Below are 15,864 nucleotides of genomic sequence, written 5' to 3'. Positions count from 1 at the left end.
AGGCATTTTGTAAACCCAGCAGTGATTTTCCTTTTATCTGTGTGTTTGGTATCCCTGAAGCTTTATTTGCTCTTCTAACCTAGGCTCACTGACTGCACTTTTAAGGACTCACAAATCCGAAGTGGTCATTTTGCAGTCCCTGCCTTGCAGAGCAGCAGTGCTGAGCTCCTTCAGTATCCCTCTGGAGATGCCTTTCATTAAGAGTGGTCCATATGGTGTGTCAGGGAGAAGGGGAAGGCAGAGCAGAACCTGTGTCTGCCAAAGAAAAACTGTTGTGATCTCATGTTCAGCTTTGGGGGGGGAAATAAACATTGTCAGATGGGTGCTGCCAAATTTCACAATTTCTCAAGAATTTCAGGCTGTTCAGAGATGGGGGATTGATTTTTTTAATTTTTTCTCCTCCAATCTGAATAGTGAAGTTTCTGCAGCCCTGTGATTTACACAGACTGTTGCTCATTTTTGGTTCTCAAATGTGTTAGAGAAAACAGCCTCAGAATCTGGAAGCAGCAAGTTCTGGTGTCAGCAGGTTAATAGAATCCTCAGCTGGGTTTGATTTAAAATCTGGTGGCTGCTGAAGTGCATCTCCTGCTTTGGAGATGGTGGAACATCAGAGTCTGTGTGAAAGAGGAAGGTAACCTCTCAGGGTTTGGGGTGTAGCTTTTTATTTTGGCCATTTCCAAGGTGAATCCTTCTGGCTGAGGCTGGGTCCTAGGAACAGCTTCTTCCCTGTGAGGGTAGCCAGGCCCTGGAACAGGCTGCCCAGGGAGGTGGTGGAGTCACCCTGCCTGGAGGTGTTCAGAAAACCATTGGAGGTGGCACATAAGGATGTGGTTTAGAGGCTGTGGTAGTGTTGGGTTGATGGTCTCAGAGGTCTTTCCCAGCCCTATTGCTGCTGTGATTCTGTGCCTTGCTCTCCCCCTCCCTGAGCCTCTGATTTCCCAGGAGCAGCCCTTAATGAGCTGTGTGGTGCTGGTGGCAGGGACATGTGGGGACCTCTGTGTGCATAGGTGTGCTCTGCTGTCCCCTGAGGGTCTTGTGGGAGCACAGGAGGAGAGTTGGTGGTTTCTGTGTTTGGAACAAATAAACCCAGGTTGCTGCATCTCTGCAGCCCTTGCTGTCTGTGTTGGTGCTCTGGATACTGCTGCTGTCCTCAAAGAGCCTTAGTCTCATCTCTGTACTTCCCACTGGTCTCCAGTGCTCATTTCTTTTCAGGAGGGACAAACTGAAATGCCAGAGCTGGAGGAGTGAAGCTGTTTCCTTTCCATACCCAGCCCCACCTGAGCCCCAGCCCTTCCTGCCCCAGTGCTGCTCAGAGGTGGTAGATGCTGTGCCTTCAGGAGTCAGCCTCACATTTCCCTGTGGCTCCTTTTCATCTCATTTGAGCAGCTCCTCTTCATTTGTGTTTTAACACATCCAGTGAAGTTTTCCAGGTTAGTCTCAGGTTAATTCACCCCCACAAACAGAATCTCCTGCCACCACAACATGCAGCACTTGATAGCTTTCAGCCTTACTCCAGAAAGGGTTTGGAAGATGTCACCTAATTGGAGCCTGGGGAGCTGAAGGAGCTGGGTTTGGATTTCTGACACTTCAGACAGATGTGGTTTTGATCCTTATGGTCTCCCTGGGGGCCTGGTCTGTAGATCTAGAAGGCTGCAAATCCTGTGTCAAACAAGGGGAGGTCAATGACACAGGGGTGGTGGGAAGGTGCCTGGAGGGAGGAGGGAAAAAACCTCACCTGTGCTTTGCTAGGGAAAGGTCTTGGAGAGCTGCTGCCAAGAGAGATGATCAAAGTCGTTCAGTGGTTTGAAAACTGACCCTCCTGGTTTAGTTTGAGCTTTGGAGTGATGAAACAAGCCTGGCTCTTCAAACTGCAGCACCACAGCTGGAAAGATGAAGCTGTTCACAGCAGCTCCAGACCTCAGTCCCTGGAATCAGCTGGAAAGACAGAGTCTGTCCAGAGGTAATTAATAACAGAGAAGAGTCTTGCTTGGGGCTTGATGACACAGAGCTGGGAGAAGCTGAAGGGGCTGCATGCTGAGGGACCCCAGCTTTGGTCACTTGGGGTTTTTGCAGAGCTCCTCATGTGGAGAGCTTTCCAATCTCACACAGGTTGTGTCTCTATGCTTAATGTGAAGTGGAAGGTCTGTCTGAGGACATTGCAGTGACATTCATGGCAGTCAAGTGTCCGAAGTCACTAATGAGTAAATAATGTAAAATCCTTACTCCATTCCCCATGTTCTCCTGGAGTTCAAGTGCTGGGAAAGCCCTTGGAGGCTGATGGTGAGCACCCAGGAAGGAAAAACATCATGAGATGTTTCCCGGAGTTTTGGCAGTGTCTTGGCTAAACTTCTCTAAAGTTCCTCCAAAGAGTCTCTTGAGCTCACACTAAACAGGGCTGGAGAAAGGGAAGGATGAGGGGAGTTGATGCAGAATGTTCTGGAAAAGGCCAAGCAAATGGGTACCAGTGGGAGGAGGAGGAAGTGCTGAGTGCTGCATGAGGTCTGTCCATCAGGGCAGTTTGTCTAGCTGGGCTCCAGAGGTCTCTTCCAACCCCTACCAGTCTGGGACTTCTGGCCCTGGTTTGGCTTCTGGCCTGGCACAAGTCCCTGCTCATGCTCTCTTCTTCTCTACTCTTCATGGTCCTATCCATGAATTTTTTTCATTCTTGCAGGGTTGTCTTTGAATTTACTGCACTGAAGGGCAGTTTGCAGGGATAAAGTGGGGAAGGTTGCAGGCAGAAATGAGCAGAGCAGGGGACCAAGGAGGGGTTGCCAGAGCCTGTGTCCTACAGCTGAGCAGCAAGGTGAAAATCCAGCCACCTCCAGCCTGCTGTGCATTTAGTTGTGGGATCAGCACTGCAGCCTTGCTCGTGGAAGGGGCACAGATCTCATTCCTGAGGCACCTCCAGCTGGGTTAGCAAAAGGAGGAGCAAAACCTGTCAGAGGAGATTTTTGCCTCAGCCTTGTGGGGATGGCACAGGTCCTTTTGCTTTTCCTTAAAGCCATTTCCCAGCTTGCAGCCAGCACTTGAGAATGCACTGCTAGAGATTTGTGAATCCTTTCACTGCTTGTTCCTAGGTGGTTTTTCTTTCTCCCCCCCCCCCTTTTTTTTCCCCTTCTCCTATTTTAAGCCTTGGCTGCAGCCTGAATGCTCTGCTCACCACAGCCCTTTATCATGGAAGGTTTTGAGCAGACACTCCAGAATTAACTCTGTACCATTCCCATAATACTGATTATCCTTCTCTGAGTGCTCTTTTAGAGGGTGTTCATTTCTGTTGTAGTCACAGTCACAGCACTCAGCACCACCAGCTCAGTTCTCCCTCCATGCCCAAGGCTGGGGCTTGGGGAAGAGTGGGTGGGAAGTTGCCCATCAGAAAAGGCCCTGGGGGTGCTGGCTGGCAGCTGGCTGGAGATGAGCCAGCAGAGTGCTCAAGTGGCCAAGAAGGTCAGGAGCATCCTGGCCTGGATCAGCAGGAGCAGGGCAGTGACTGTGCTCCTGTATTCAGCACTGGTGAGGCTGTACCTCACATCCTGAGTTCAGGACATGGAGAGGCCGAGCAGGTCCAGGGAAGGGTCTGGAGAACAGGGCAGGGGAGGAGCAGCTGAGGGAGCTGGGGGGGTTTAGTCTCAAGAAGAGGAGGCTGAGGGGAGACCTCACTGCTCTCTCCAACTCCTGAGAGGAGGCTGGAGCCAGGTGGGGGTTGGGCTCTTCTCCCTAGTCTCAGGTGATAGAAGGAGAGGAAATGGCCTGAAATGGTGCCAGGGGAGGGTCAGGTTGGACACGAGGGAAAACTTCTTTGCTGCAAGAGTGGTCAGGGATTGGCACAGGCTGCCCAGGGAGGTGGTGGAGTCCCCATCCCTGGAGAGGTTCAAGAAAGGTGTGGCCATGGCACTTGGGGACAGGGTTTAGTGGCCAGGGTGGGGTTGGACTGGATGCTCCTAGAGGCCTTTTCCAAGCCAAACAATTCTGTGACGCTGTGATTTGGGCTGACTTAGCCACCATTGGTTTTGGCTCTGGATGGAATCACTTTTCTGTGGTACAGCCATCAAGGGACATCCATGGTGAGAATTGGTGCTTGGTTTGAAGTCACTTCTGCTATCTCCTGGTTTCCTTATGCAGAAGCACAAAGCACAATTCCATGCAGTTATTTATCCTCATCCTTATTAGAGCTTGGATTAACATGACAGCAAGGTTTGTCTGGGGAGCCCTTTGCTGTGGCTCGGGGAGCATTTTGGTGTGACAGTAATAGGCTCCAGTTAATATCCTTGAGTGATAGCAGAACCTGTGTGGGGAGGCAGAGCAAAGGGAGCTGCTCTGGGGCTGAGTTCTGGAGGTGGAGCTCTCCTCCTCAGCACTCTGCTGAGAGTGCAGCTGAGTTTTTGTGTCTGGGGTTAGTGCAGCCCAGGGAAGAGGAGTCAGGGAAGCAAATTGCAAGATAAATATATCCCCACCTGGGAGGACAGCCTGGCAGCCACCTGGGGCTGGTGTGTGGATCTGTCACCTTCTGACCACCAGAATCCTCTCTGTGCCCATGTTGCTGGTTGTTCCATGTGCCCAGCCTGTCTGCCAGGCTTCAGGAGTCTCTTGAAGGTTTCTAGCACACATCATCCACTCAGGTGGCTTTGGGGCAAGAAAGTAAAAGTGTTTGGAGCCAGGAGGATTCCAACAAAGCGTTCAAAGGCAGCAGTTAGGCTCTGTAGAGGAAGAGATTGGTCGAATCATTTACTGTGTGACCGGCTCTAGGTGGTCCTGCTCTAGCACAGAGCTTGGACTCGATGATCTTTTGAGGTCCCTTCCAACCCTTAGCATCCTCTGATTCTGTGATTAAGGTCAGAGAAGATCTCCAGGATCAAATCCAACCATCAACCCACACCACCATGCCCACTAAACCCTCTCCCTCAGGGCCATGTCTGCACAGTATTTAAGCACCTTTTGAACAGGTTGCCCATGGGGGTTGTGGATGTCCCCTCCCTGGAAGTATTCAAGGCCAGGTTGGACAGAGCCATGACCAGCCTGGGCTGGTGGGAGGCGTCCCTGCCCATGGCAGCAGGGTTGGAACTGGATGACCTTTAAGGTCCCTTCCAACCCATTCTGAGGTTTTCTGTGCCCTGGGGAAGCAGCCCAGGGAAGTGCATCCTTTTTGTGATGATGATAGGATCATGGAATCCTTTTGGTTGGAAGAGACCTTTCAGATCATCAAGATATAAAAGCTCTGTGTGATTTGGGGGTTGAAGGACAAGGGAGGAGAGTTCTGTGTAGAAGAAATAGCCCTGGAAAAATATTCTTTAATCTGCAAGCCAGTCTGTGAGAAGAACAATAAAAGGGAAGAGGACAGAGCAGGAAATAAAATGAAACTTTTTTTCATTACAGTCAAGGGAAACTTAGATGAGTTTTTCTTTGCTAATAAACTACACTGCTTCAGTTTGCAGCTGAGCCTCTGCCCAGGCTGGCTGTGGCAAGTGTCCATGCTGCCTTTTTTTTTTAAGGTCTGGGCAATAAAAAAGCCTTCATGCATCAGGAAGCAGAGTAATGCAGTCCTTGTCTTATCTTCACACTTACTCAGCAGGTATTTCCAAAAGGGCAGCAGGAAGCTCTTTAAACTTGATCCTGTTGCTTTGCTCAGGATGTCTCCTCATCAGATCTGCTTACCTGTGCCTGTCCTGGGGCTGCAAAGGCAGCTGTGAAAAATCCTCCTGGTTCTTTATCTCCCTCAGGAAGAAAACCTGAGGGACTTCACAGAATGGTTTGGATTGGAAGGGACCTTAAAGATCACCCAGTTCCAAACCCCTGCCATGGGCAGGGACACCTCCCACCAGCCCAGGTTGCTCAAGGTCTTGTCCAACCTGACCTTGAACACCTGCAGGGGAGGGGACATCCACAGCCTCCCTGGGCAGCCTGTCCCCCTCACTGTAAAGGGGCTTTAGCTTTTAGACTTGGGGCTTGAAGCCTAGAGAAGACTCTGTGCCCTGTTGGCCAGAGAGCCACATCCATTGGCTGCAGCAAAGCAAGCAGAGATGGCAGAGTTAGAACTGGTGCTGGAATTGCATCAAATGCTGACAGCATTCCTCAGGCTGCAGGCCAAGGGAGGACAAATGCTGGAGGTGGTTGGCAGTTCCGTGGTGGAGTTGCTCAGTGTGGCTGAAGCCCATCAGGAGAGAGCTGGGAACACGTAGTGGCTGTCCATGTGAAGCCAGATGTGTCCAGCAGGAGCTGCCTCTCCTCTGGATGGAGCTGTGCACAGTCTCCTGGTCTCCAGCACCTTTAGCAGGCAGCACCTCCGGAGCATTGTTTGGAAAAGCAAACAGATTGCAGCCTGGCAGAGCTCATCTGCAAGGGAGCAGTGGGAAGGGAGGAAGAAGGATTTCTGCTGATGGCAGCTAATGTTCTGTGACAGTACAACCACCCAACACCCTGCACCTGCCTGGGGCAGTGCTGAGGGAGCAGTGTTCCCCCACAGCCCCCAGGGCACCACTGCCTGCATGCTGCCAGCAGGGCCAGAGCTGCCCTACCCTGCTCTCTGCCCCTGACCAGGAGGGGAAGCCTCACCCTGAGAGCAGCTGGTGGAGCCAAGCAGCTGAGATGAGCTTTGGTGGGGTCAGCTCTTGTGGTTGTGGCAGGACTCTGGTGATGTTTGGTGGATTGAAGCTTCAGCTGGAGTGCAGTCCCTGTCTGGCTGGGGTGGCTGCCCTGAGGACCGTTAATGTAAAGCCACCGTGGTGCTCAGCTTGCTGGTGCTGGCCTTGCTGCTTCTCCTTCCTCTTGTCACTGCCTTCTCTGCTGCTGCTGCTCCTCCAGTGGCACAGCTGCCCCTGATGCTAGAGAAAGAACTGATTGAGGTTTCTGAGTTGTTTGTTGGGTGGTTGGGGTTTGGTTATTTATGTTTCTGCAAGAACCTTGTGTTGCCAGCTGGTGATGTCAGCTAATGTGTGCTGGGGATCTGATGGGGGCAGGGGAAGTTCTCAGCCAATCAGCAGGTCAGTGAAAAACTCCAAGAGCCTTCATGCAGTCCATAACTTGCTCTGAGCATGGCACAGAGCCTTGCTTCCATCAGTAACTCATGTCAGTAATGCCAGAGGAGGAACTCATGGAGCCTGTGGAGTCATCTTGAGTTTGTCCTGTTGTGGGAGGCTGTTTGTTCTGGAGAGCATCAGTCACTCTTACACCCCCTGTGGGAGAGGGAGTGTTGAGTAATGTGTTGGTGTTCTGCAGGAGCATTTGGAAGTCCAAGAGCAGCCACTGTGCCTTTTGGCAAGGGTTTGGGCTGCTCTTTGCCACATGGTGAGCAAGCCCCGAGATGAAAGTGATTGAATGCCTGGTTTCATGTCAGCCCTGGTGGAGCAAAATTAGCTGCAATGATCTGTGTGTGTTGAATAAAATTGTGGCTTTATTAGCTGTAATTGCTGAAGAAGACTTTTTAAAGACTTGACTGCTGGGGGGGGTGGAAATTGGCAGGCCTGGAATGTGCTGCTGCACAGTGTGGCACTGATTGCCATCACAGTGCCTAATGTGGCACTGCTCGCTCAGGAAGAGCTCAGCGAGGAACCTCACCCTGTGCCCCCAGCCCCCTGTGGAGCTCTGCACCAACTGTGCCTGATCCATGGAGAGTGTGAATCCTCACCACACAGCTGGGAGCTGGGGCTCCCTCAGGAAGCTGCAGGCTTGGTGCTTGCAGCCCAGCAGGTCTCTGGTTTGCTGCTTGGTATGCTGGCTGAGACAGGAGCAGCAGGAGTGGAGCCCTTGAGCGTGGTGGGACAGGGACCAGTCCTGCTTTGAGCTGGGAGCCTGTGGTCTGGTGTGGGCATCTCTGCTGGGGCACAGTGTTGCCAACACCATGGGCTGGCTGTCTGGGGTGAGGAGAGCCCCAGAGTCACAGTGAAGACACCTGGGAGGTGAGGGTGTCTGGAGAGGGGAAGGAGCTGTGCCAGGACGAGGGGGATGTGCTTGACAGAAAGAGGGGAGAGGTTGAAGTGTTTGTTTCTTTGTTTAATTCTGTTGTAATCAAACCCAGAGGGCTGCTGTGGGGGGAACCATTCATTCCTGTCTGGCACACACTGCCCATTTGTCTTCATTTGTGTGTGGGGAGGTTGTAAATCTGCAGGAGCACGTTGAAAATGATGGCAGCTGACAGTTCCCTAACAGCTGAGAGGCTTTTCTGCTTCAGAAAGCAAAATATTGGAGGAGTTGTGCAGTGTGTAGAAATGATTTGAGGAATTAGACCAGAATAGCCAGCACACTGTTCTTGGAGAGCAGATAATGCTGGGTCCAGCTCTGGGACATCCAACACAAGAAGGACATGGAACTGCTGGAGCAGGTCCAGAGGAGGCCACAAGGATGATCAGAGGCTGGAGAACCTCTGCTGTGAGGACAGGCTGGGAGAGTTGGGGCTGTTGAGCCTGAAGAAGAGAAGGCTCCAGGGAGACCTTAGAGCTGCAGTGAGTATCTGAAGGGGGCTACAGAAAGGCTGGGGAAGGACTGTTCAGAAGGGGCTGAGGGGATAGGATGAGGGCAATGGTTTGAAACTGGAGCAGGAGAGGCTTAGGTTGGACATCAGGAGGAAGTTCTGCAAACTGAGGGTGGTGAGACACTGGAACAGGCTGCCCAGGGAGGTGGTTGGGGCTCCATCCCTGGAGACATTCAAGATCGAACATGATGTGTCCTGGGCAGCCTGGTCCTGCTGGAGGTGTCCCTGCTGAGTGCAGGGGGTTGGACAAGATGACATCAGGTCCCTTCCAACCTGATGTAGTCTGTGAAGAAGTGGTAGAGCTGTGAAGTTTAGGAGTCAGGGATCAGAGGGAGTGGAAGCAGGACCTGGCTGTGTGTAGCTGAATGTCATCCTTCTGTCATCTCTTTTCTCCCAGGACCCAGGCTGGGTTGCTGCAGTGTTTGATTACAGCTCCTTATTTCATTTGTCTGCCCTAATTCTTCTTTACCTTGAAGGGGTGGAGAACATGCAAACAAACAGCTCCTCCATCCCTGGGGGGGACACGGTGGGGGAATGCAGGAACATCTCAACATGCTCTGGATGTGTTGGAAAACCTCAGGGTTTGGACCAGGAAAACCTTTCCTGGGCTGGGTGAGGAGGAGGCATAAAGCCTGCTGGGTGTCTGTTCAGTGGCACTGAGAGGAGCTGAACATCCTGAGGAGGAAAGGGACAGGAATGCAGGGGGGAGGCTGCCTGACCTGCTGCCAGGCTGGAGCAGTGGGGTTCAGCTCAGAGTCTTTCTGAGCACTGTTAAGAGCCATTTGATTTGGGTCCCCCTGGCTTTGTCGTGCTGGCTTCCTTGGAGAGGTTTTCCTCAGAGTGAAGCTGGCAGGGGAGCTTTGAGGTGTGCAGCAGTGGCACAGACACCTCATAAATGAGTGTTGGCTTCCCAAGCTGTGTGTGGGGACCACATCCTGGGTTTGCCAGCCCATGCAGGTGCCACGTGGCTGTAGACAAAGGAGGGGCAGCAGGAAGCTTTGCAGACAATATCCTGGCTTGGGCATCTCAGCCCTGAGTGGCAGTGCTGTGCTCCCAGCCCCGGAGGAGCATCCTCCAGAAGCACTGCTGGCCTTGGCAGAGGCTTCTCAGCCTGGGCATTAGGATGTGGGAGGCTGTTGGGCTGATGGCAGGTTTGGTCGTCTCCAACCACTCAGGACTGCTCTGTGGAACAGAGGAGCTGAAAGTCCTGAGGAGGGAAGGAGTCAGAGTGGAGGGAGGAGGCTGGAGCGGAGGGGTTCAGCTGGGAGCCTTGGGAGCACAGCTAAGAGCCATTTTATTTAGGTCACCCTGGATTTGTTGCTTTCAATGTGTGCCTCCATTAAAGTGGAAGAAAATCAAATACATTTATCTCTGTGGAGCCTTTTGTGAACTGCTTGGGCATATTTTAAACAACCCTGGGAACTGTTAGGATTATTAAAGCCTTTGGCTCCTCCAGGCTTTTTTTTTTTTTTTCTTTCTTTCCTCCTATTCTCCACTATTCCTCCTTCCAGGCAGTGAGTAATGAAGTTGTGTTGCCCTTCCCCTTCTCACAGCCCCAAGTGGAATGGGGAAAAAAAAAGTTAAATAAACTAAAGGCCATTAGTGAGGCTTTGTGTAAGAAACTGGGTCTGAATTGGATCTGTGGGAGGTGTGCTGGGCCAGAGGAGGAGGCTGTTGGGGTTCAGTGTCCATCTGGAACTGCTGCTGCCTGGCAAGTCCTTTTGTCTTCCTTTTGGTATTTGCCTAGGGAGCTAAACCATGCTCTCAGAAGTAGTTCAGATCAATCAGCTCCTTTAAGCCTCCAGGCTGAGCCATAACCACGTCTGAGAAGAGAGAGGACTTCTTGGGTTGCCAGCTGCTTTCTGAGCACCTTGGGTGGGAGGTGGCTCTGCTTGGTGGCCCAGTGTCACACCTGCACTGGGGACATCCAGCCCTTTGCTGGGGGTTGCTTTTGACCATGTTCCAAGAGCATGCTCTCAGGAGGCCACTCCTGCAGTCACAGAATCACAGAATGTTAGGGGTTGGAAGGGACCTCTGGAGATCATCCAGTCCAACCCCCAACTGATGCAGGTACTGTTAGATCAGGTTGCCCAAGATTGCAGTGTCCGGGGGGAATTGGAATCTCTCCAGAGAAGGAGATTCCACAGCCTCTCTGGGCAGCCTGCTCCAGGGCTTCAGCACCCTCACACCAAGGAAGTTTCTGACAAGAGCCTAGCCCCATGCTCATGACCTCCACCCTTTAGCTGTGAGCACTCAGCAGATCCCCTCTCAGTCTGCCCTTTCCAGGCTACACAGCCCCAGGTCTCAGCCTCTCTCAGGGTTCCTCTGGCTGGTGCTCACCTGTGGTGGGTGACCAGCCAAGCCCTGCAGGTAGCAATTGCATCTTCCAGTCCTCTTTCTTCTAACCCTGGCCCAAACTTCCTTCTCCTTTGTCAGGACAGTTTGAGCTGAGACCTGGAGACCTTGGAGCTGAAGCATCTGTAAAGTACTGTGGGAGGAGGAGAGCCTCAGCTGGAGGAGAGGGTTAACTGCTGGCCAGCCACAGATCCTGAACCTACTTGAGTTTCAGCTGTGGGTTGCTGGTTTGTTGGTTTTGTTGTGTTGTTTTTTTCCCTTCCCCTGAAACAGGGATCAATTTGCTTACTCCAGGGTTTACTGCCAGTTACCTTGACTGTGTCCCTTCTTTCTCCTTGATGAAAACTTGAACAAGCTGCTTGTGTTTGCTTCAGAGAGAAGCGTGAGAAAGGGGCAGTGTGTGTGAGCCTGTCTGCTCTGCTCATTCTATTCAGCCCTTTGTATATTCAGATTCTTCTACTCTCAGTTCTTGCTGTTCTGCCAGATTTCCATACCATTGATGGGGCTCCTGAATTAATCAGTTTCTTTCTCCCCCCAGCCTCCCTTCCATACCCTCACCACCTTTTTGCAACTGGTGAAAAGTTTTTTCTCCGAGCACGCTGCCCTCCCCGTATTGATTTTCCTCTCCTGCTTCTCTCCCCAGCTCTCAGATGTTTTATTTTGCAGAGCCTTAATAGAATTTTCCTTTTGCCACAGCACTTTATCTATTCAGGAGGCTTCAAGAAGTCTCATTGTGTCACTGGACTATGGGGGAAGGAGCCTATTCTTCTCTTACAATGGCTGCCCGAAAAAATAACCCAGGGTGGGGTAAACTCCGAAAGGGCAGAGACAGAGATAAAATGTTCTGACCTTAGGAAACAGAAAAGATAACCAATTAGACATTGTTGAAAGGGCACCAGCTGCCTTACACAACACCCCACTGCTTAGTTTTTCTTAGGGACATGCTTGGGCCCTGGCTGAACCTCACTGCTGAGCTGCTTTCCCCCTTGCAGGTCTTCAGGTTTGAGCCGGTGGGGCTGACCCAACCCTGGGGAGCTTGTGCCCAGTTCTGAGCCCACTGCTGGGAGGAATGAGTCACAGAACCCTTTCAGTTGGAAAAGAACTTGAAGGTCCTTGAGTCCAACCAGCAGCCCAACGCGACCATGGCCACCAAACCCTGTCCCCAGGTGCCATGGCCATACATTTCTTGAACACCTCCAGGGCTGGGGACTCTACCACCTCCCTGGGCAGCCTGTGCCAATCCCTGACCATTCCTGCAGGAAAAACATTTTTCCTGATACCCAACCTGAACTTCCGCTGGGGCAATTTCAGGCCATGAGGTGCCCATCTCCAGGATGTCTGCATCCAAGAGAGGGTTTTGTACCTACACCTCAACATTTAGCCTGCTGGGACACTCCAGGCTGAGCTGTGGCCGTGCTGAAGCAGGGTTAGAGTCGTGCTGTGCCTCATCTGGCATCTCTTCTCCCCCTACCAGCAAGACAAGCAGCCTGTTTGACATCCCCAGTGATGTCCTTGCAACAGGAGGTGTCCTCTTCAAATGGCAGCTCCAGCCAGGACAGGCTGTCCACAGTGGCAGCCTCTGGTTCAGGGCCAGGAGAGCAGCCTAGGCTGGTGGGGCAGTGCTGTGGTGCACCCAGGGCCTCCCTGGGCTCTGCTGTGGAATTTGACACAGAAAGGACACACTGGAAGAGCTGCATGTCAAAACTTCTGGAAGTGCAGTTGATGTGGGGTCAGAAGGGTGGGCAGCAGGCTCTCAGAGACCAAGGCAGCAGCCCCAGTGTTGCTCCAGGAAACAGCATGAGGTGCAAGATGTAATTTTTGGTCCCAGTGAGGCCAAGACCTGTGAGAATGAAAAATAAAGATTGCTGTGCAGATGTGACCCCAGAGCAGAGATAAGTGGTGGAGGGGGGTGGAGGGGGGTGAAGGGGAGCTCTGTCCTTATCTGCCTTCTGATATTGCTCATACTTGTGAATTTGCCTCCTTGGAGTGAAGAAAGCCAGCAGGACGAGTGGCTCTGTGCTTCATGTGGTTTGGATTTTTCAGTGCATCAGCATTTTGAGGTCTCACTCACGATGGGTATGGAGGAGTCATGCTGCTCTCCTCCAGCTCAGGCCATTGCTGAGGCATTTTGCAAAGCACTTGCACTGGGAAAGTTAAGAACAAGATAAGCAGAAGCAGGTTTTTAGGTGAACTTAGGCATGGTGCAAGGTTTTCTGCACTGCTTGATCTGCTAGGAAGCTGTGTGGGCAGAAAGGAGAAGAGGTCAGCATGGAGCAGGCAGAGGTGGTTGAGGTGAAAAGTAGAACCCCTGTGGTGGCACCATGTGAGGTGGAGGGAGCTTGTACCTGCAGTGTAAATCACTTGGGCTGAAAGAAGGGAGTCATAGGAAGCCAGAACATGGAAGGGTCAAAAGTTAATGGGGGGAAGAACCCTAAAAACCCCAAAGAAACCCCAGCCCCACAACCAGGGGAGTCCTTTTGTGGGTTGATCTCTTCTCACGTGCAACAAGTGACAGGACAAGAGGAAACAGCCTCAAGTTGTGCCAGGGGAGGCTGAGGTTGGATGTTAGGAACAGTTTCTTCCTAGAAAGGGTTCTCAGGAACTGGCACAGGGAGGTGGTGGAGTCACCACCCCTGGAGGGGTTTCAGAGCTGCATGGCTGTGGTGCTGAGGGACATGGCTCAGTGGCAGTGGCTCAGCAGCAGTGGTGGCACTGTGAGCTCTGGGGGAGTGGTTGGCATTGATGATCTCAAAGGTCTCTTCCAACCCCAACACCTCTGTGGTTCTGCAATGTAAAGATCCTCTCCCTTCCCTCAGCATCTCCAGCAGTTTGTTGGTGGAACAGGTTCACCTCCTGCTGGGGAGCAGCAAGTCTCTAATTTCTCCTCAGAGAGCTTGCCCAGGAGCTTTCCTGCAGCGTCCAGCACCAGCCCAGCCCAGGTCCTCCAGCTTCTGAGCCACAGCTTCAAAAGGTGATGCTGGAAAGTAAACCCCAGCACCACATCCTTCTGAAATAAGTGTAAAATTTGAGGTGTGACTGTGCAGATGAAACAGAGGTGGAATAAATCATGCAAATGGCAATGGAAGTTGAAAGCAATTTGGTTGCACTTCAGTACTTTTCATCAGGCATCTCTCTTCTGAAGTGGAAATGCCAAGTCTGATGCGAATTAAACTTTCTCCCTCCTCCCTCTCCCCTCTTTCCTCTTGCTTTTCAAAAGGCTCTTTGAAAGCCTCTGAATACCTTGCTTGGCTGCCCAGCTTTTACCCTGCTCATGCTTCTGGTAACCTCCCAGTTCTCAGTCAGGACAGTGACTCCAGTTTGGAGAAGTCCTGGGCTTGATCTGCATCCACAGCTCCTCTCTTGGCCCTTCCTTATCTCCCTGCAAAAGGGGAGAAGGCTGAAATGAGGCACAGCCAGGGACCAACAAAAGCTGGAGGAGCTCCTCAGATATTTGGCTTTGTGGGGCAATAGAACTTTTAATGTTCACTTTTCTGCTTCAGGCTCAAATATCAGTTGGGACAGGGAGAGAGCAGCAGATTTCCAGGAGGAAGAGCTGACTCTGAGCAACACCCAGAAATCTGCTGCATCATTTGTAGCAGAGCTGAGGCTGCTCCTGTCTCTGTCTCTCCCCTTCCCAGTCTCTGCTGTGTCTTTGTGAAGCCTGCAGCAGGGGTGTTAAAGCCTCCATCTCCCCTCTTCTGTCTTGCAGGTGGAGGACGCCATGCTCATGTTTGACAAGACCACCAACAGGCACAGAGGTAAGAGAGAGCAGGGGCTCAGGCTTCACCTCTGTGACAGCTTCTGCATGGGGAGCAGAGCCCAAGCAGTGTCAGCATGGGGACCTCCTGGCTCATGCAGTGGTGTAACCCTCTGGCCTGCAGGGCTGGCAGAGGAAGGGCTGCTGGACATGCAGTGCCAGGTGTCACTGGGATGCTCTTGTCAGAGGTGACTTTGCTGCTCAGTCTGGTGGCTCCTCTGGGGGAGGAAAATTGTCAGGCTCCATGGCAGCCCTGGAGATGGTGAAGCCCAGGGAGCTGGGTGTGGTGAGGCTGCAGGGAAGCAGCATTAGGCTAAACTGGGCTTAAGGGCAGCTAAGCTGAGGCTCCAGGGAGTGAAAGAGCTAAACTCTTCTGCTGAAGCTGAGGACTGCTCCTCCTCCAGTGATGGATCTCCAGGAGAGGGATTGCCCTCCACATTTCACAGGAGACAAGGTTTCATCACTGCCTGTAGAGTTCTGTGAAAATGAGCTGGGGCTGGTGCTCAGTGTTTGGCCACTGCTGGCAGTGGAATCAGTGAGGCTGCTCAGCCTCCCAGGGAGAGCTTCAGGTCCCCACTGCAGCAGATGTGGAGCTTCAGGCAGAGAGCAGCCTGGCAACTGCTCTTTTCCAACTGGGAGCAGCTAAACCTACCTGGGCACTAGAGGCAGCACTGGGGACGGGTTCTGAGACCCTCTCCCCTTCTGTCCAAACACCACAATTGATTTTATGCATGAGTCTCCCTGCTCTGAGGAGTGTCTGGGGGCAGTGTGGGAAGCCAGCACAGTTGTGGCTTCTGCCCCGTGGGACAGCCTGGCTGTGGAGCCCCAAGGGTTGTCCTTTGCCCCTCACATTCCAGCATCTCCATGGGGTTTGTGATTGCTGTGGTGTTGTCCCAGCCATGAATGTGTCAGCTGCTCAGAGCAGGCTGTTTGTTCAGGGAGGCTGCTAGAAGAGGTAGAGGAGCCTGTGCCCAGGCAGGCAGCAATGGGAGCCCTGGGAGCAGTGGGGAGCAGCCCAGAGTGCCTGGCTGCTGCCAGCTCTTCATGGCAGTCAGGAGATCAGACCTCCCAGAGCTGTCTGAATTATTCACTGCTCTGATGTTTGCCTTAACAAGCACCTTAGTGCGTGCACAAGGCTGAGTAAGTCAGGCAGGCCTCCAGGACAGCATTCCCTTCCTCCTCCGTTCTTCCCAGGCACTGATCCCTCTCTGCAGTCAGGGATTGTGGTACCCTGGTTGGAAGGATGAGCTCTGCAAAGCCAGGGAAGTGTGTGAACAGCCAGTGCCCACCA

General features: G+C 52.4%; 1 protein-coding gene across 3 annotated transcripts in view; it reads left to right on the top strand.

Moving 5' to 3' along the window:
- The window catches only part of MSI2 (musashi RNA binding protein 2), a 238,913-nt gene that overhangs the window by 133,701 nt on the left and 89,348 nt on the right, over positions 1-15,864 (top strand). For all 3 annotated transcript variants that reach the window (XM_054394139.1, XM_054394138.1, XM_054394140.1), the window contains exon 7: positions 14,526-14,574. In XM_054394139.1, coding sequence (XP_054250114.1) covers positions 14,526-14,574 — 49 coding nt within the window. The remainder of the gene's footprint in view (positions 1-14,525; positions 14,575-15,864) is intronic.

This window comes from Indicator indicator, chromosome 30, assembly GCF_027791375.1.
Source record: "Indicator indicator isolate 239-I01 chromosome 30, UM_Iind_1.1, whole genome shotgun sequence".
NCBI lineage: Eukaryota > Metazoa > Chordata > Aves > Piciformes > Indicatoridae > Indicator > Indicator indicator.
Note: the sequence above shows the minus strand (reverse complement) of the source record. Positions and strands in the feature narration are given on the sequence as shown.